Genomic DNA, 20494 nt, shown 5'->3' on the forward strand with positions numbered 1-20494 from the left:
CCAAGCCTAGGCAGAGAGAAAGATTGATTGGGGGCAGGGGTGATTGGAGTAAGTGGAATTCATCAGGCAGATGAGAGCTGGGAGCAGAGGGTATGTGGGGTAGGCATTTCAGGAAGAAAGAACAGCATGAGCCAAGACAAAGATGTGTTGCAGAGCCCCGTGACTAGGGGGTGGTGTGTGGTTTGTGTGGTGGGAGATGAGGCCGGATAGGCACGGTAGGACCATGGTGGAAACAGCTCGAGTGCCGTGAATCTTCTCCTGTGGGCCAGTGACTGCAACTGTAGGGCCCAGAGAATTACTTGGGCAACACATTCCATCAGAGATTCTGACTACAGCAGGATGTGGAAGGCTCGGGTATTTGCGGATTACGCAAGACCTCAGGCGATTCTGAAGAACATTCAGGGACCACACTTTGAGAAGCTTTCAGGACGGTGGGGAGCTATTAGGAAAGTGACTATGGAAGGGACAGCAGAATGGAGACTGGAGGCGGGGCCACATCCCAGGGATCACACTGCCTGGAAGGCTTGCTCTGGACCGGAGCGGGCATTGGCGAACTATGGCCTGTACCGAATCCAGCCCACTGCCAGCTTTTGTAAATTAGGATTGGAGCACGGCCAGGCCCGTCCATTTACGTATTATCTATGCTGCTTTTGTGCCGCAGCGGCAGAGTGGCTGTGACAGAGTGTGTGTGGCCTGCAAAGCCTAAAATATTTTCACTCTGGTATTTGCAGAAAAAGTCTGCTGACCCCTGTTCCGGAGCAGTTCTTAAGCTGCAAATTAGGTAAATGATAGAAAGAGAGTCTTATCTGTTACTTTATAGTGGTTTAGGTTTTTTTTTTCAGAGTGTGTGTGTGTGTATATGTGTGTGTGTGTGTGTGTGTGTGTGTGTATACACACACACACACGTATACATATATATATATACTTCTCCTTTTCGAGATTAGAGAAAGCTGTGAAGCTTCAGCCGAGAAAAATGCTAATTTGCTCATAAACACAACATCTTGCACACAATTTCAGGAAGTTTTGGAGCCCCTCCCTTTAAGCCTTACGGAGCTCTGTAAATTTGATAGATTGACTAAAATTCCTAGACTCCAAAGGCTGACTTTCAGAGCTTAAAAGTTAAAAGTCAGTGCATTCTAAATGTAAAATACAAAATAACGGCTTGAAAAAGTTCACACCTGTAGAAAAGGGGAAAAACAGAATGAACACCCTATACTCTCAAGCTAGATTCGTCAGTTATAGATATTTTGCCACATTTGCTTTTGTTTCTCACGCTTCCTTTTTGTTTATACAGGTGAACACACACACAAACACACACTATTTTTTTGTAAGTAAACTGAAAATAAATTGCAAACATGTCACTTCACCTATAAACTCTTGAGCACATATCTCTGGGAACAAGGTCCTCCTCCTACATAACCATAATACCATTATCAATACTCTGAGACTTTCATGGATGCCGTAATATCTGGGGTTTTTAAGAGTGTATATGTATATATTTTTCCATACTCGAATTTCTCCAGTTGCCTCAGAAGTGTCCTTCTTTCTTTGGATCCAATGTCTAACTAATCATGAATCCCATATTACATTTCTCTCCCATAATCTAGATCAGCTCCCCAGACTGTACATGTTCGTGGGAGGGAGGGACAGGAGGAGAGTCAGATGAGGGAAAGAGAAATGGAGTTTTGGGGAGATTTAGGTCTTAATTTTTTTGTTTTTAAATGTTCACTTAATTTTGAGAGAGAGAGTGCAAGCGGGAGAGGAGCAGAGAGAGAGAGGGAGAGAGAGAGAATCCCAAGTAGGCTCTCTGCGCTGTCAGCACGGAGCCTGATGCGGGCCTTGAAGTCACAAACCGTGAGGTCATGACCTGAGCCCACATCAAGAGTCAGACACTGAACCGACTGAGCCACCCAGGCACCCTCTTAATTTTTTTTCCTAAGGAAAATCTTAAAAATCGAAATTTGTCTGGTTGTTGATCTGTATGAGATCGATGGTCAACATTTTTCGCGAGAACACTAGATAGGTGGCGGTGTGCCCTTCTTGTGTCCTGTCTGAGGCGCTTGAGGTCAACTTGCCACCCGGTTGGTGGCAACCAGTTTGATTTCCACGTGGTGTCTGCCTGAATCCTAGCTCTGTCCCCTAAAAGGTCCTAGGAGCGGTGAGACCCCTAAGTCCCCAGGCTCTTGTTTCCTAAAATTCGTTGTCCACTAAAAGGAGCCGTAGCTTCATAGAGAACTGACTGCTCTCTGTGTCACAGGAAGTGGTGGCAACATTTAGATGATGAGTTTTGATTTTTAGGTCCTACCTGAGCGAGTACGTGATTTCTGTGCCGTCTCGCGTGTCTTAGAACGGTAAATGCAATGAGTGGAATCCTTACTTGCTGTGGACACAAGTTTAATGCTCATATGTCTTGACCTTAACCTTTGAAATCGCATCTTCTCTCCCCTTTGCAGGCACGCCCAGTCCCTGGCCGCTCTCCAGGCGTACTCTCACTGGCTAGCGCAGTACTGCAGCGAAGCTCATCGGCAGAACACACAGCAGTTTGTTACGCTCGTCTCCACCACCATGGATGCCGTCACACCTCTGATCAGCACCAAGGTCCTAAGGCAGCAAGGGCTACGCTTTTTAAGTTTGTTTATTCCGGGGGGGGGGGGGGGGGGGGGGGGGGGGGCGAGGGAGAACATCGAGCAGGCTCCGCACTGTTACCGCGGAGCCTGACGTGGGTCTCGGCCCCACGAACCTCCAGGTCGTGGCCTGAGCCGAAATCGAGTTGGACACTTAACCAGCTGAGTCACCCAGGCGCCCAAGGGCTACGCTTTGTGTCTAAGTCCTTGTCCTTTTGTCCACATACCCACTTATTATAAAATCAAAATATCGCATGGTGTTAGACCCATAATTCTCAGCACTACCATAGAACCACGTGTCCTCTCATGTTCCTTTTGAGCTGTGGTCCATATAAACTCAAACGTAGCTTAAGTTTTTAACCTCAGTCCCACATGAATGCATGCTCATTGTGAAGAAGTTAAACACTATTTAAGTTCTAGACCGAAAATTTATGGTACTCTTTAATCCCCCATTCTAAAACACTGCTGTTTGGTAGTGGGAATGTTTTATAATTCTCCTGTTGATGGAAATTAGTTCTTGGTATGTACAACCTTGTAGGATGGGTTCCGGAAAGTGAATTTACCAGGTCAAAGGTGCATCCAAGTAAATTTGACAGCTTCTACTCAGCTGTCCTTTGAGAAAACCATCAGTTTATATTATGGAGCGTATAGGTGTTCGTCTTTTTTGTTTGTTTGTTTAAAGTTTATTTGCTTTGAGAGTGTAAGTGTGGGAGGGTCAGAAGGAGGAGAATCCCAAGCAGTCTCCGAGCTGTCAGCACAGAGCCCGACTTGGAGCTCTGTCATGTGAACCATGAGATCATGACGTGAGCTGAGATCAAGAGTTGGACAAGCAACCAACTGGGCCCTGTCTTTTTGTAGTCTTAATCTACGTAGCATTCTGTCCTCCTCTTAACAGTGTATTGATTTCCATAAGGTTTTGTTTAGCTTGTTAAAAAATTTTTTTTGATGTTTAGTTTTGAGAGAGAGAGAGTGTGTGCGCGAGGGAGGGGCAGAGAGAGAGGGAGACGCAGAATCTGCAGCAGGCTCCAGGCTCCGAGCTGTCGGCACAGAGCCCGATGTGGGGCTCGAACCCATGAACTATGAGCTCATGACCTGAGCGGAAGTCAGATGCTTAATCAGTTGAGCCACCCAGGTGCCCCAGGTTTTGTTCAGTTTGTGATTGTAATTTGTAAATGAGTTACAATATCCCACGAGGGGGGATTAATATAATTTATGATGTATCCAGCCATTGCTGGACTTTAATGTTGCCTGAATTTGAAAAAAATCACTATAGATCATTCTGAAATGCACATATGCACTTAGCTTTATCCTTTTAGGTGATTTTCTTAAAGCGGGATTAAAGGTTAAAGGTTAGGGATAATGTGTGGTTCTAGGAAATTCTAGTAATATTTCTTTCGAAAGTAACTGCATGCCCGTGACTCTTTGGTGTGCTGTTTTTTACCAGTCTTACCAGCATTAGGTCATATCTATAAAGAGTTTTCTCTTTTGCTAATTTGAAAAGGGCAGATGGTCCTCGAACCAGGTTTTTGATTGGCACGCGGAGGGGAGGAAGCAGGAGAGCCTGGCGTGACCGGTTGAGTGTTGGAAGGCGGGTGGAGAGAAACGTTGGCTTGGTTGGAGCGGGAGGAGTGAGGTGAACAATCCCGAGTAGTTTGAATGACAGGCCAAGGAGTCTGCCGTGGAATTTTTGGAGCTGAGAAGCGATCGCGCCCAGAGGTGCCAGCGACTAAGGACAGGAGGAACTGGAGGTGGCGCTCCCGGCGTGAGGTCAGGAGCTGCGACGTGGCACAGAGGAGCGTGCCTCGTGCTGGGCGCCGTCCCCGGAAACTTCTTGGACACAGAGCCCGAGTTATGTGCAACGACGGCCCGGCAGCAGATCTGGCTTGCGACTGCCTCGTCGGAGTTCTTCGAATCGCAGCCTCGCGGGAGAGCTAGTGAACCGACACGTTCTCTTCTGTCTCCAGGTCCAAGACAAGTTGCTGCTATCTGCGTGCCACTTACTGGTCTCACTGGCCACCACCGTGCGGCCCGTCTTTCTGATCAGCATCCCCGCGGTGCAGAAAGTGTTCAACAGAATCACCGATGCCTCTGCTCAGCGACTCGTCGATAAGGTGAGACCCCAGGGCCACGCTGCATGGGCCCTGGAGCCGTGAGGCTGAGCAAGAGGAGTCTGGTCTTTCTTTCGCACTCGGAGCTTACGGGCTGTGCCACCAGAGATGGTTTCCTCCCCAGGTGGCACTTAGGGCAGCCTCCGTGCCCTGTCGTCAGGCCCTTCCCGACGCAGTCGGGCGGTGTGCAGATCAGGATGTAAAAGACCCTCCCGATAGGTGCTGAGGTGGCGCTGCTTTGAGAGCCAGCGATTTGGCTGGTGTCAGCGTCTTCTTTGCATTCCTTTTGGTTTAAAACAGTCCGTTGTCACGTTTGTTTTCTTAGGGTTGAGAAGCTCCAGACAAGGATTTTCACAAAATCCTTCAGGAGGCTCAGGCTGGAAGTTTAAAAACCAACAAGACACAGGTGGCGTCCGAGGGGAGTCGGAGCAGTTACTTGGGCGCGCCCGGGGTGGCACAGTATTGCTTTTGACCTGGCGCCAAAGGCACGTTGATCGCAAGAGGTTCTCGGCAGCCTCTCTCTCTCTCAGCCCTGTTCTCAGCGGCTCCTCCGAGGGTGCTGGGAGCCAGCAGCTAAGGGACTGGTTAGACCGAGCGTCTGCAGTGACTGTGACTCCCCCGCCCCGTAATGCTGCAGGTACCAGAGTAGAGGGGCAGTGACAGCATCGGGAAATGACATTCCAGGATGGGGCCTGGAACGCGCTGGAACCAGGCGTGGTGTTTTTGCTTCACTTTCACTTTCCTCCCTGCCTTACCTGAGATTTGGACCGAAGCCTCAGGCCCAGCCTGTGAGAAAGGAGCCCGGAGGCCTGAGCTCCGCGTGTGCCCTGGGTGCCCAGGCTGCGTCCGGTGCAGCGGCTGTTGCTCTTAACCCTCTGATGGATACCTGGGGCGGGGGGGTGGTCTCTTCCAGGCTCAGGTGTTGGTGTGCCGAGCCCTCTCTAACATCCTGCTGCTTCCGTGGCCAAACCTGCCTGAGAATGAGCAGCAGTGGCCCGTCCGTTCCATCAACCACGCCAGCCTCATCTCCGCACTCTCACGGGACTATCGCGATCTGAAACCCAATGCTGCGGCCCCCCAGAGGAAGATGCCACTGGAGGACAGTAAGTGTCCCAGAGCCGGGGACGGCCCGGGGAGGCAGGTAGGCCAGGCGCTGTCTTCCTTTGTGGCCGATGCGGCATTCGTTCATCTGTCCGTAGTCCCTCAGCTGCAAAGTGGGAGAGCCAGCTTTCGGCGGTAGAAGCCGCTTCTCTGTGGAATTCTGTGAACGCGTCAGCCGGACCTATTTCCTGAATGTGGGACACCCCTTCTCTTAGTTAAAATGTCAAAAATAAGTAAACCGTCAATGGTGCCTTCCTTGGATAAAAAAATGTACAGGGACTGATCCGTTTCAGATACTTATATAAGCAATCAAAGCAATTCACTGGGAAGAGCAGATCTAAGAACTGTCTTTTGAAACTATTTTTAACCTTTCTCCAAATGCGTGTATTTCAGAGGCTTTGAAAGAACTTGGTATCTTCACAAATGGCACTTCAAGTTTAATTATTTATATTAAAAAAGGAGAGGAAAATGAATCAAGAGAACTCAGTTCAAGTAGAAGGCATCAGATTTCTCTGATGTACAAATTTTATAGTACATGTTAAGAAAATACAGTATTTTCACAGTGAGAAAGTATTGGAACATTATTGGATAACATCATTCATAGAATGTCAACAAATGTTAAAAATAGCAATAAATACCAGCATTTTTTAAAAAACATCATTTTCATAATCAGGGACATTACCATAATGCTTATTGTACAAAAATATTAGAATAGTATAAAGAAGGGGAAAACTCTTAAATCTCATTGGTTTTAGTATTTTAGAAAGTCACCCTTTTAATTCTCTCATTGTCATCCTTATTCTCTGTTTAAGTTTGTCTTCTAGTTCTGGAGCTGCATGGGAGCAGCGGAGCTCGTGAGGGTGTGCTGAGCGCTGGGCCCTTGCCCGGGCGGTCCTCTCTCCGCCATCACACCTCCGGCTGAGCCGGCACCAGCCTTCACGGTCCGGTGTTTGCCTGGTCCTGGGTCTCGGTGTTTTACATTCACTAATTCATTGAATTTCCACATCAGCCTACGAGTTAGGCACTGTTGATTATCCTGATCTTATCCCTGGGGAAACCCGGGTAAGAGGAAGTCATCGGCGCAGGGGTTACATACAGCTAGTGTGGAGTCGTGTTTCAGAAAATCTGGTGGTCTTTTGTCTCTTTATTTTACACGTGCTTATGTCGGTCAGCCAGCATGGGTTGGGTAGGTTTGCCCTGTGGTAACAAACAGTCCCCAAAGCGTAGTGGCTTAATCCAGGAGAAAGATGTATTTCTTGCTCGCACTGCATGTTCAGCTGGGGCCACGGGGGTTGGAGAACGTCCTGCTTATTTTCCTGGCGACTCAGCGACCCAGGCCGCTGAAGGCCGCCCCGCAGTCTGTGCTTACACGGGGACAGGGACGTGGGGGCTTGTGCAGTGGCTCTTAAAGCACTGGTCTGCAGGTGACACCCATCATTTGTATCTCCGCTCACTTTTCGTCGGCCAGAGCATACGCTTCCACGGCAGAGCGGGTGCCACCACATGCTGGAACTATTTGCTGAATAGAACCCATGGTTCCCACGGTGCACAGACTTAGAGTAATGTCTGTGGGGTGTTCGCTGCGTGCCAGGCGGGGTCCCGGAACTTCATGTACGTTACGTCGTGCGGTCCTCCCTGCAGCCCTGTGAGGTCTGTCTTCTCCTCCTGCTGCAAGTGATCCAATCCAGGCCTGGAGTGTTTTTTCCCGTCCCAGTTTAGTACTTTGAAAAATTTTCAAACCTACAGAATAGTTGAAGGATGAAGCAAAGGAACAACTGTGTATCTTTCACTAGGATTTACCACTTGTTAGTATTTTGCCACACTCGTGTTTCCTCCCACCTCCCCACACACTTCCTCTTTTTAGTAGAGCCCTTTAAATAAAGGAAGTTACCGACACTTTATCCTTGACACCTTAACCTTTGTCTTTGAGAACAAGGTGTTCTCTTCTGTAACCCAAACACCACGAATACAGCCAAGTTGTGACATTACGGTAATGTCATTTAACACCTAGACCATGTTCAGGTTTTCCCCAGGTGTTACCAAAGTGGCCTTTTTTGCTTCTTAAAAAGTCCAAGATACAGCCAAGGAGCTTGTGTTCTGTTTGGTTGTCACATCTCTGTTTGTTTGTTTATTTGAGAGAGCAAGTGCAGAAGCGGGGGAGGGGCAGAGAGAGAGGGTGAGAGAAAATCCCAAGCAGGCTCTGCACCGTGAGTGCAGAGTCCGACATGGGGTTCCATCTCATGAACTGTGAGATCAAGACCTGAGCTGAAATCAAGTGTCGGACGCTCAACCTACTGCCCCTCTTCAGTCTTTTAATATAGAAAAGTATTCCTGGTTTTTTGTTTCTTCTGACATTGACAGTTTTGAAGAGTCCAAACCCATTTGCATGTAAAATGTCCCATAATCTTTTCTGTCTGATTGTTTCCAGCAGTTGGGGTGTGAATACCACCTGGGCAGTGACGTGTACCTCCCGTTGTGTCACTTCTGTGTGTCCCATTTTGGCATGCTCTCTGGGATCACTTGCTTTGAGCAGTGCCTGCCAGTCTCTCCATTGTGAAGCGCCCTCCCCCACCAGGCTCAGCAGGTGTAGGTTGTTCAGGATCAGAGAGAAGGTGGTGGGGTCGGGAGTCAGATCTGATTCTGAATGCTTCCAGATCCTTGTCCTGCACGACATCACCCCTTTGTTCTGAAAAGCATTGTTTTTAATGATTTGATAACATCCTATTCCATGGAAGGTATCACACTTTACGTATCTCTCCTGTTACTACGTATTTAACGGTGCTTTCCGTTTGCTCTTGTACATTTTTATGAATACGCGTTGGTTCTTATTTCAGTTTCCTTACACATCAGAGGTCAAGTTTTGGTCTCTTAACTCTACTGGCTTTTCCCCCTAAACTGCTTTCCCTGTGCCTTGTGTCATCTTGGGGAAACGTCTGACCCGAGTGCAGTTTCCTGGCCCCGGTCCTTGTAGCAGCTGTGAGGGAGTGGCTCCTTCCATAGGATGCGTGTGCCCTGTGTGCACTTGCCGAGGTCCGTGTGGCTGGCCGTTAGAGAAGCAGGCCCGTCGTGAGCCATTCTTCTCTTTCATGCTCAGTCCTTTGAGTGAGGTGGTGGTCTCTCTCTGTCCACATTTTCAGATGAGGAGACAAAATCTAGTAGAGTCAGGAGTCAAACCTGCTCCTCTAGAGCATCTATTCCTTCTGCTTTATGTTTCTCTGGAAGCTGCTTCAGCCGCCGCAGAGGCTTCAGCCGCTGCAGAGCTTGAGGGGCCAGGGCGACCCAGGGACCCCCACCAGGTAGAGGCCAGCCCTCAGCCCAGCTCTGGTTCCGCCCTCTGGAGCTCTGCCAGCGTTGAGTCTGCTGAGCTCAGGCTGAGCCATGGGGGTGCTTCTTAGGGCAGCCGGTGGGAAGCTCCGTGTCTAAGGGGAGGAGCCAGCCCCACCAGTGCTGAGGAATGGTGACAGCTTCCCTGTGCTGGACCTTCCGATGTGCCAGGCACTGGGCTCGACACGTTCTCAACCTTGTCTCTCATCCTCGCGGCAGCCCCGTGAAGGTGGGGCTGTTGGCTATTCCCGGTGTACTGACAAGGAGCCTGTCTGGGTGTAGGGCCGTCAAGTGCCCGTCTGTGGTTCCTATCCGGCACCTCTGATCAGGGCCCTTTCCGTGTCCTCTGAGCTCCTGCCCGTTTGCTGGCCACCACCTCTGCTTTCTCTGTGTTCCCTGAAGGCATCGCGTTTACATCAGGGTCTCATTAGAAGCGTATGTTGTTGATAACATCACATGATACCATAATAATCATATATATCGTCAGGCCCCAGGCCCAGTAGGATAAGGGGCGAACAGGCAGTTTATTCACGAACGTAGCAACAGTAGGTGGGCCAGCGGGGTGCTGGTGCCGATCGCCAGGCGGGGAGGTACACGTCGGGTGGAAGGGGTGTCGGATCTGCATGTGTCCTTTCTCACCTGGGGTGATTACCTTGGGACGCCCAGTCTCACCCGTCTGTTCACCATCTTAGAGTCTAGACACCTAACTGGGGCCACGTTTTATCTTTTCCTCTGGGTGGCCTTGTTTCTGGTGGACAGAGGCAGAAGAGAGGCAAAAATCTGAGCAAGCGGGCAGCCAGAGTCCTGGCGGAAAAAAGAAGAAAGAAGAGGGTGTAGGGGGAGAGAGACGGGAGAGGTGGAGAAGCCCATGAAGAGAGACTGTGTTCGTTCAGCAAGGTTTCTGCGATTGCCCTCCGAATACTTCTGCGAATCTCGCCCCCTCCCGGGTATTCCCCGGCCCCCTGCTTTATTTATCCTCCGACAAGTCATAACGTGCACTGAATCTCGATTTGCAGCCAAAGTGATTATCCACCAGACGCTTAGTGTTTTAGAAGACATCGTGGACAGCGTCTCCGGGGAGTCCACCAAGTCCCGGCAGATCTGCTACCAGTCGCTGCAGGAATCCGTGCAAGTCTCCCTGGCCCTCTTTCCAGCTTTTATCCACCAGTCAGGTAGGAGCTGCTGGCAGGCGCCTGCAAGGCCCAGAGCGACTGCTCGGCTCGGCAGAACACAAGGAGCTGGCGGTGCGGGCCCGGGTTCTGAAGGCAGAGGGCAGGGACGCTCATGGGGGGGGGGGGGGGGGGGGTGCTGAGGCCCCGTGGAGCCCTCACCTGGGCCTTGCACCTGTGTCGTGTGGCCCGGAGTCACTTGGGGCGTCTACCTGGGACTCGCTTCTAAGTCTTTGCCTTCTCCCAGCGTGGCCACGAGTGGATGAGGTGCAGGGGCTCTGTAAAGGAGGGGAAGGAACTTTTTCCCCCGAGTGCCGCGTATTTCCTTAGATGGCAAGGTGGGTTTTGCCGACATGGTTCCCTCCCTCACCCGATAGAGGCTCTTTCTGGCTCTCGGGAGAGCGTTTACAGCAGCCTCGTCAGTCTTCGGAGAGGACTATTGGGGCCTGTCAGTCAGCAAGCATTCACTGATTGCCTCTTGTAAGCAGAGTGTGTGAGGTTAGAGCCAGAACACTGTACGAGATGATTGTTGAGATCTGCCAGTGGAACCGGAGGAAACGTAACCAACGTTTTTGGCAATTAGTCCCATTATTGGTCCATTAATGATAATGGACCATTAATAATAGAGGGCCACGCAGCCTGAATACACCGTCATTATCCATTTTCAGCCACTTAACCTCTGACCCAAGTGTGGGGATTAGCGATCAGAGAGCAAAATGGCAGAAGCACTCAGGTGTTGACCCGGTTGAATCGCTCCGTCAGCGTGAGCACAAAATGGCCCACCTGCAGTGAAAACTCGGTGTCGCTGGATGCCGGCTGGCGAGGGAGGCTTCGAGGTGACCTTCGCTTCCTCTAGTGAGCCGTTGTGAGCCAGAGGTTCGCGAGGCCGGAGCCGTCGTCCCAGCATGTCCTCGGTCATCTCCCGCTTTGCATCACGGCTCCGATGGTGTTGGGGAAATTTCTTCCAGCAGGAAGCCTTCGGGAGAGAGGATAGTGCAGATTGAAAAAAGGAGGTCAGCCAGGCCCCGGGCTTCCACTTACCCTCGTGTGCTCGCGCCTCTGACCGTTCGCTTTGTGCCTCTGCTTAGATGTGACTGACGAGATGCTGAGCTTCTTCCTCACTCTGTTCCGAGGCCTTAGAGTACAGATGGGCGTGCCTTTCACGGAGCAGATCATCCAGACCTTCCTCAACATGTTTACCAGGTAACCAACCACAGATCCGCTGTCCGTGGCTTCCAGACTCCCAGGGGACAAGGAGGGGTGGGGCCGGCCACAAAACCTAGGACTTTCTGCTCCTTTCTCTTCACTTGCCGCGAGCGTTGGTTTTCATGCTGCCCGCCCCAGAGAGCATTTCTTTGGCTACTGCGTGCTTTCCCCTTGTCTGCAGAGAACAGCTGGCCGAGAGCATCCTCCACGAAGGCAGCACTGGCTGCCGGGTGGTGGAGAAGTTCCTGAAGATCCTGCAGGTGGTGGTCCAGGAGCCTGGCCAGGTGTTCAAGCCTTTTCTCCCCAGCATCATCTCCCTGTGCATGGAGCAGGTGTATCCCATCATTGCCGAGGTATGAGGGGCTGGGGGGGTGGTCCCCTGTGCTGCCTCGCTTCTGCAGCCGAGGAGGGAATGAGATAGTGAAGAAAATGCAGTGTTTTAAAGCTCACTTGTTATTTTTCTGTAAGATAATTTTTTCCAGGAAAGAATGCCTGTAGCTTGGTCTAGTCTTTTTGTATTGGTCGAGTTAATTGGAACTAGTCTAGGAAAAAAACACAGCAGGTTAAATGCAAGGCTGGTCGGTGAGTAAGATCAGTGTCCGTGGCAAATAGCTTCTAACTTTAGGTGAATATGTGGTTTTCTCCGGCAAACACCGTAACAAGACGTACTTGTTAAGACATACTAGTAAGCCCATGCACCGGTCTCAAGGATACGAGGCCAGTGCTTGGAACCATGTAGAAGTTTTGTTGTTAAAGAAACACTCCACATCCTTAGAAAACCTACATTCAGCATGACAAGATCCAGAATAAGTGTGAATTTAACTAAATTTTATGTGATAGTTAAGTAAGAGCTAACCTTTTTAAGTCCCCCAACTAAGGCTTAAGTGAGTGAGTTGCTTTGCGTCGTTAAACACGCTTGGGCCCTGTAAGGATTCCTGCCATGGGAGCTGGTGCCCTCTGGTCCCAATTTAATTTTAATCAAGGCTGAATTAAATATATCTGGGGCTTACAGTTTTGAATTCTACAGAGACATCTGGAATACCGTGACCTGGCATGCCCTCCAATGACTTGGAGATTTTTGGTTCAGTTAGAAAATACCGCTAAGCCTCCCCTCCTCCCAGAACCCTGCTGCTGGTGACCAGGGACACAGGCCCAGAGAGCGCTCAGCGCCACACGCTGCCTCCTCTGAGGTCCCCTGACGCTGCTTTCTGTGCCTTCCAGGTGCTCTGTGACTCCTCTTCCGTAGACGGCAAAACTGCTTTTAAAGCTTCTTACTTGTCTTACATGGGGTCAACAGGTTAGCTGGGACAGCGGTTTTTATCCTGGGGGAAGGAACAACACAGCCAAGAAGAGGTGACAGATCGGATCAGCTGCTTTCTAAACAGGAAACCCGTATCGCTCATTGCTCTGCCATTTGGTAGCCGTTTTTTCCTGGCTTAGAGGGCTGAGGGTTTCCCTCAGAAAAAGGGCACCCCTGGCACTGACCCGGCCATCGTGTCTCTGCGGAAGTATACCTGGTTTGAACTGCTGGCCTGAAGGGGACTGGACCAGACGGCAGTGTGGGGGGACACTGACACTCTGCTTGCTGTTATCAGGCGTTGCCCGGGCCTCCTTGCTGCTCGGAGCTGAGGCTGTGAGCGGCCCCCCTGAGCCGCAGGAAGGGAAGGTTTGAGGGTCTGTGTGTCTCCACAGCGCCCCTCCCCTGATGTGAAGGCTGAGCTGTTTGAGCTCCTGTTCCGGACGCTCCATCACAACTGGAGGTACTTCTTCAAGTCCACTGTCCTGGCCAGTGTCCAGAGGGGGATCGCTGAGGAGCAGATGGAGAATGAGCCTCAGTTCAGTGCCATCATGCAGGTAACGTGCTGGCAAAGCCGGCGAGGCTGCCGTGTGATCCTGGGACGGACAGGCCTCATCCTGGACACCAGCTGGGGCCACTGGCTGGCCGTCCCTTGGTTTGCTTCCCTGACATATGGGGAAGCCAGGTCGTCTTGGGCCGAAGCTTGGTTACTACCTCTTGCGACCTAGGAAGTTAATTAACTTCTTGGAGCCCCAGTCTCTCCCCTCATCAAGTGGGGAGAATGCTGCTTATCTGATGGGTTTATTGTGAGGTTGGATGAGTTAGCGTATGCCCAGCAGCTGGCACTTGTGTTTCCCAAGGGCGAGGGGACTGCCTGCCGTCAGCACAGCTGTCGAGGCCTCCTTGACTGGGAGCTGAGTGGAGTCTCTTGGGGAGACTCCCCCTTGGAGAGGGACCCAGTGATCTGCATTTTTAAAAGATCATTCAGGGGGCGTCTGGGTGGCTCAGTCGGTTGAGTGTCCGACTTCGGCTCAGGTCATGATCTCGCGGTTTGTGAGTTCTAGCCCCGCGTCGGGCTCTGTGCTGACAGCTCGGAGCCTGGAGCCTGCTTCGGATTCTGTGTCTCGCTCTCTGTCTGCCCCTCGCCTGCTCATGCTCTCTCTCTGTCTCAAAAATAAATAAAACATTAAAATAAATTAATTAATTGATTAATTTTAAAAAAAAGATCATTCTGGCCCGTACCGCACTATACTGGTGGAACACCGCCCTGTGAAGCAAGTGGTCTCCCGCCGTGGGAGGCTAGGGCGGCCAGGCTGCCTCGTGGCTGCTTTCCGGCACTATCCTCATGCTGCACTGGATCGTAGAACTTTTTGTTCTAAGCCTAGGTTGGAGTAGAGGGTTCTCCTTTTGTTTGTTTCAGTGCAGGGTTTTCTTCACAGCATGGGCAGAGGGATTCTCCCCTTACCCCCTCGAGCCCCCGGTCGGCACACAGGCACACGCTCCCAGTGTGGAGAGTCTGGATGAGCACGAGCCCTACGGCTGGTCTCCTGCTGCCCTTCTGTCTCCGGTGGGGCCTTGGGTGTGGAGTATTCAAGTGTTTGCTCCCCTCCTATCCCCCTCTTCAGCCTTGCTTTTAAGCCTTCTTGGTGATGGCTGGCCCCCTGCTCGGGACTGGTAAAAGCCAGTTTGGAAGACGGCTTCACAGTCTGGCAGTTTCCTGACCAACAATCCTACGTCTAAGCATTTTACTTAAGATAAATGAAAACCTATTCATGCCACGTGTCCACGGTGTTTATAGTGGCTTTTTTCATAATTGCCCAAATCTGGAGACAATCCAGATATCCATCATCTGGTGAGTGGGTAAACTGAGGCACACGCATATAATGGACTGCTACTTGACAGTAAAAAGGAACATTCTTACACCAACACCAACATAGGTCACGTTGTGCTGGGTGAGAAGCCAGACCCAAAAGGCTACAATGCCATATGATTCCATTACATCATATAACATTCTGGAAAAGGCAAAACTGGAGGGACCGAGAATGAGCAGTGGTCGCCCAGGGGCAGGGGAAAAGGCTGACTACTAGTGGAGACACCAGGGACACTTTTGAGGGGTGGGGGGAGATGGAAATGTGTGTTTTGATTGTCATGGTGGTTAGATGACCCTGTACCAGTCACACGGCAGTGCACCCCGAAAGAGGGAGTTTTTCTGTGTCACACACTTCAGTAAACCCAACTTAAAAAAGTAAATAAAACATTGGGCATCATGGAGATGTCACTGCTGTAGCAGGCATTATAAGACCCCCTTCTTGTAGCTCAGGGGCCTGGGGTCAGAATGACAGAGCAATTAGCAGCTTGTTAGGGGTGGGGGCTTGTACGTCATCAGCTTGGGGGTTGTTTTGGTCAGGTCCGGAGGGGAGTTTCTTTTTGCCCTTGAACTAATAGCTCATAGCCCAGAAATTACAAAGCAGTTTAAAACTTTGCTGTTGCTTAACCCCAAGCAGAGGCAGCTGGTTGAAGGAGCCTCCCAGGATTTGTGGTCTGTAAGAGCTGGGACGCCGAGGAGAGGGTGGGCAGCTTCTTGCTACACAGGCAGAATCCATGAAGGGATCTGGAGGTTTATTCCAAAAGGCCAAGGTGAAACCAAGATGTGAAGTGAGGCCCAGTGGGGAGGACTTAAGAGCTAAGACTAGGGGCGCCTGGGTGGCTCAGTTAGTTAAGCGTCCGACTTCGGCTCAGGTCATGATCTCAACGCTTGTGAGTTCGAGCCTGGTGTCAGAACTCAGAGCCTGGAGCCTGCTTTGGATTCTGTGTCTCCGTCTCTCTCTGTTCCTCCCCTACTCGTGCGCCCCCCCCCCCCCCCGCCCAAATAAACATTGAAAAAAAAAAGAGCTAAGGCTACACGGGAACATTCCAAGATCTGAGCAGAAGAATCAAGGCAGTGGATACCCTAGCCCTGCGGTGGGCATGAGGAACTGCCTGTGGCACGCCCATTCTTTTGGTGTGGGGCGGGGGCCCTTGAGGGCCTGGTCTGAGGTGGTTTAAATGGTGCTTATAACACAGTGGTCTTATTTCTAGGCTTTCGGACAGTCCTTTCTCCAGCCTGATATCCACCTATTTAAACAAAATCTCTTCTACTTGGAGACTCTCAACACCAAGCAGAAGCTATACCACAAGGTCAGTGCCCCCTCTCGGGAAGGGCCCTTCGTCAGAGCTGCCCCGGGGGTGGGCGGAGTCCCACCCTCCTCAAGGCCCCAGGGGCAGAGCAAGCCCTCGTGCCCTGGCTTACCCAGGCCTCTCTGTCTGCAGAAGATCTTCCGGACCACCATGCTGTTTCAGTTTGTGAACGTGCTGCTACAGGTCCTGGTTCACAAGTCCCACGACCTTCTGCAGGAGGAGATCGGCATCGCCATTTACAACATGGCCTCTGTGGACTTTGATGGCTTCTTTGCAGCCTTCCTCCCAGAGTTTCTGACCAGCTGTGATGGCGTGGATGCCAACCAGAAAAATGTGCTGGGGCGGAATTTCAAGATGGATCGGGTGAGGAGAGAGAGGCCAGGCTAAAGGGAGGACGGGCCAGGGCTCACACGCCTGGGGCCTGCTCAGGGAGGAAGGGGCAGTGGTCTGTACCCGCCGGTGGCTCCTGAACGACTTGGTGCCGCGGCTGGACGCAGGGGCACACGCCTCCCCCGGTGTGTGTTCTTCACGTCGGCCCCTGGGCCCCGGCCCCAGCAGTCCGGACGCTGTTCCCTCACGGGTCGTGAACTCGCAGACAGGCTGCGAAGACTGGTGCTCGGGAGTCTCTGAGTCCCCAGAGTTCGAGGTGGGCACCTGGGCTCTCCCCAGGCCTCCCGGTTCAGTGTGGGCTGACCTGCTGCCGCGTCCTGGGAGGAGCCCCTGCAGCACTCCCCCTTGTCCCCCTCGCCGCCCGCTCGGGGAACGTGGTGCGAGGGCGGGCTCTGTGGCCCCCCGTGCAGCACCTTGGGTGGCTGCGGGTGCACACGGAGCCAGCGCTGCCCGTGTGTCCGGGTCCCGTGGCACCCGGCTTCTGTCCCGGCGCCTGCCTCCCGGGCACTCACCTGCCCTGCTTACTCTCTCAGCCGTTAGGTTTCTTCGCTTGCCCGATAGGCTTTTCCTGGAACTCTTCCCACGGAACAAGTCCTTTTTGTCCTTCACCACCTGACACGTGGCAAGATGAAATCTTTCTCCCACGTCCTCATGCGTCCCTGCCTTGCCTCCCACCCTGGAGCAGCCTGCCCACGGTCCCCCTTTAGTGTTCAGATTTACACATCGCTCGCTGGAGCAGACTCCTCTCGCCGCTTGCCCGTCTCGTCTGTGACGTGTGTCAGGATAGTGCTTTCTTAGACTCAGGTCCTGTTTTCCCTTGTCTTGGAATCTTTCTCTCTGGGATGTCTTGTTCCCTCCTAAACTTTTTCTTAAAGTTCACTGCAGCCACTTGGGTATTTTTCCTTCCTTTTCCTGGAGACCACATCCTGATGTTTAACTGTCAGTTTCTAGTGATGTCATTGTCAGCCAGCTTCTCGATTGAAAGCCGGGCTTCCAAATCTATATATGCATCAGTGCACCTGGGGTGCTTATGAAACACACAGGAACATATTCTTGTATCCTCCCCCAGGAAATTTGAATTTGGCATTTGGGAGCCACTGATCTAAGAGACACCCCTTGGTTTGTTTTCTGGAGGATGAGTAAAGGAATCAGTGCCTCCACTCACCAGTTCCCTCTGTACCTGAAGTTGGCTGCCTCTCGGCCCGGAGAGGGTGTTGGGGCTCAGTCCCTCCCTGCTTCAGAGGAGCCTCCCTGGGAAGACAGGCGGCGGCGCCCTCCGTGGATGACGCCGGGCCAGCCAAGTCACATGTCCTGGCTCTCGTGAGCCTTCCAGCAGCCTTCTGAAGTGTATACAGGTCTTGTTGTTAATCCCATTTCACAGATGAGCCCAGGCTCCGCAGGGTCAGCCGTTAGGTGGCAGTTCAGAGCCTGGGAACGCTAGAGCCGGGAAGCAGGATCCCTCGGCTGGGCCTTCTCACTCGGGAGCCGGTTTGTACTGCCCACGCACAGGGGGAGCCGAGGGCGGCTCGACAGCGATGAGCAGGGGTGCTGGCCTGGGCAGCTGGGGCCTTTTTAGAAGAGGCAGGCTTTGAGCGGAGGCGGAAGAGGACAGATTAGCGGGGGTGAGGCGTGGGTGGGCGAGGGGAGCTGTCGGTGGCTTCAGCCGTTTCCGGAACCCGCCCTGCCACTGGGCTTTCAGAAGGCGTGCACTCGCTCTGTGGCAGGCACCGTTGGGGTCACTCCGCATTTGGACCTGCGCTCTGGCCACCGGTGATCCCGGCCTAAAGATGAGGGGGCTGACCCCCGTGCTCTTGTTGTGGCCTCTGGTGGGGTCTGGGTTCCGGCTGCGAGGGGCCCTCTCGATGGGTGTCTGCAGCCCGTGGGTGCCGCCGACGCGTCCCTGCTGACTGGTCGGGCCCGCCTGGGGCCCGGGCGGGGGTGGACTCTGTGGACGTGGCTTGGCCGTGGCGAAGGAGAGGTGTGCGTTGGCAGGCGTGCCCCCGTGCACGAGCGAGTCCGGTCTGGACCCCCTCCCTGGGGCAAGTTCCGCGATCGCCGTGCGCTTCGCTGTCTTTACCCTTACGACGGTGGTGTGAACGCACCGTGCGTCGCGGGCTTGGGTGGGGCTCGAGGGGGTGGGTCCCTGAGCGGACGCGCAGGCCTGCACGCGGGGAGCGCCAGGGGGGCGTTCGCTCCGCTTCTGGCTCTCCCGCAGCGCCTGTGCTGACACGGTGCGGGGAGGCGTAGAAGGTTCGAGCGTGCTGGGACGGAAGTGGCGGGGGCTGGGGTTGAGCCGGGGTGCGGGGTGGGGCTGGGCTGCAGCTGTGCCCCTGCCTTCCAGGACCTGCCCTCGTTCACCCAGAACGTGCACAGGCTGGTCAACGACCTGCGCTACTACAGACTGTGCAACGACAGCCTGCCCCCCGGCACTGTGAAGCTTTAGGCGCGGCCGCCCGCTGCCACGGGACACACCTGCTGCTGCCGCGCCCGCACCGCCTCCGCCCTCCGCCCTCCGCCACAGGCGCCCCCTCACGGGCCTCGCCGCTCCTCGGATTCCCGCACCCTGACCGGCTACCTGCCCCCCCGCTCCTCCACGCCCCCCTCCCGCCGCCCACCCAGCCGACCCGGCTTCGGGGTGCCCCTCAGCGCTGGCTGGGGTGCCCCCGGACGTCAGGGGCGGGCGAGGGGCTCGTGCGCCCAGGCACCAGGGAGGCCCCGGGGAATCCTGTGGGCCGTCCGCGCACCTCCCGAGGACACCAGCCGTGAGGCAGAAGCGCCGGGGACCGCTCGTGACAGTGCCACCTTCTCACCATTCCGCCCCCACCCACCCCGCCCGGCCGGCGGCGGAGAGGCCTGACGCGGGACTATCTGGGCGTTTCTGCCCAGCCTCTCCCGCCCTCCCCTCCGATTGCCTTGAAGTCTCTGCGTTTTGTCAGAGATTCGCAGACTCGTGGGTTTTTGTTCCCGTTTTCTCATCATTCCATTGTGATACTAAGAAACTAAGAAGCTTAATGAAAAATAAAATGCTTATGTTGTTGTTATAGAAACGCTGGTCAGGGGGCGTCTTTCCACTCGGGGCCTCCCTGGGCCAGCGTGCGGGTGGAGGACATCCTGGTGCGGAGCAGGGCCGTGAGGGGCGTGGGACTGTGCCGGGGGAGCGCACACACAGGAGGGCCGCCTGGACAGCCTCTCAGTGAAGCGGCCGAAGGACGCGGGACCCCCGGTTCTCTGGGGCAGAGGGCGGGAGCTGACTCTTACAGGGCACCCGGTGGCGGGGGTGGGGGGGGGTGGGGGTGGAGTCCACGTGGGGTCCACCACCCCTGCTCCTCAGGCTCCGGATCCCGTTCCTCTCCTCCTCCAGAATGGATCCTTTCTAGACACCCAGGCAGGAGTTGCCCCTCTGTGGCCCAAAGTCTCGCCTGAGGTCAGCAGAGAGGCGGAGGTCTCAACAGGTGGCTCATCTGAGAGGCGGTGGTTGCAGGGGACAGGAGGGAGGCTGTAGCAGGGTGGCCCTGGGGGCCAGTTGGTAGGTCTGAGAGCTGGGCCTTGTCCGGCCGCTGTTCGCGTGTGGAAGTGGTGCTTGTCCCGAAGTTTCTGGGATAGGGCGTCAGCAGCTCCTCCTGCCTTGAGGGTCATAGCGACCAGTCTGACGGCACTAGACATTTTTTTTTTAATTTAATTTTTTTTAAATGTTTAATTTTTTAAATGTTTTTATTTATTTTTCAAACAGAGACAGAGCGTGAGCAGGGGAGGGGCAGAGAGAGAGGGAGACACAGAATCAGAAGCAGACTCCGGGCTCCGAGCTGTCAGCACAGAGCCCGACGCGGGGCTCGAACTCATGGAGGAGTGTGAGATCATGACCTGAGCTGAAGTTGGTCGCTTAACCGACCGAGACACCCAGGCGCCCCTTTAATTTTATTTTTAAGTAATCTCTACACCCAGCGTGGAGCTCGAACCTACAACTCCCAAGATGAATAGCCTCAGGCTCCACTGACCGAGCCAGACAGGCGCCCCGGGACTCGGCTAGATTCTGACGTGGAATCCCACACCTGGCAGGAAGAGGCTTGCGCACCCGAAGTGAGAGTGGCCACTGGCTTG

The 20494-nt window shown here is 53.4% G+C and overlaps 1 protein-coding gene across 7 annotated transcripts in view; it reads left to right on the forward strand.

Annotated features, from left to right (window-relative positions):
• Window positions 1-19443, forward strand: part of XPO6 (exportin 6) — a 102618-nt gene extending 83175 nt beyond the window's left edge. For all 7 annotated transcript variants that reach the window (XM_042921526.1, XM_042921524.1, XM_042921523.1 and 4 more), the window contains exons 15-24: window positions 2454-2598; window positions 4589-4735; window positions 5646-5835; window positions 10174-10329; window positions 11415-11529; window positions 11714-11885; window positions 13225-13386; window positions 15908-16006; window positions 16139-16369; window positions 18738-19443. In XM_042921526.1, coding sequence (XP_042777460.1) covers window positions 2454-2598; window positions 4589-4735; window positions 5646-5835; window positions 10174-10329; window positions 11415-11529; window positions 11714-11885; window positions 13225-13386; window positions 15908-16006; window positions 16139-16369; window positions 18738-18839 — 1519 coding nt within the window. In that variant the 3' untranslated portion in view covers window positions 18840-19443. The remainder of the gene's footprint in view (window positions 1-2453; window positions 2599-4588; window positions 4736-5645; window positions 5836-10173; window positions 10330-11414; window positions 11530-11713; window positions 11886-13224; window positions 13387-15907; window positions 16007-16138; window positions 16370-18737) is intronic.
• Window positions 19444-20494: the final 1051 nt, after the last annotated feature.

The sequence above is a fragment of the Panthera leo genome, chromosome E3 (assembly GCF_018350215.1).
Source record: "Panthera leo isolate Ple1 chromosome E3, P.leo_Ple1_pat1.1, whole genome shotgun sequence".
NCBI classification, from domain to species: Eukaryota; Metazoa; Chordata; class Mammalia; order Carnivora; family Felidae; genus Panthera; species Panthera leo.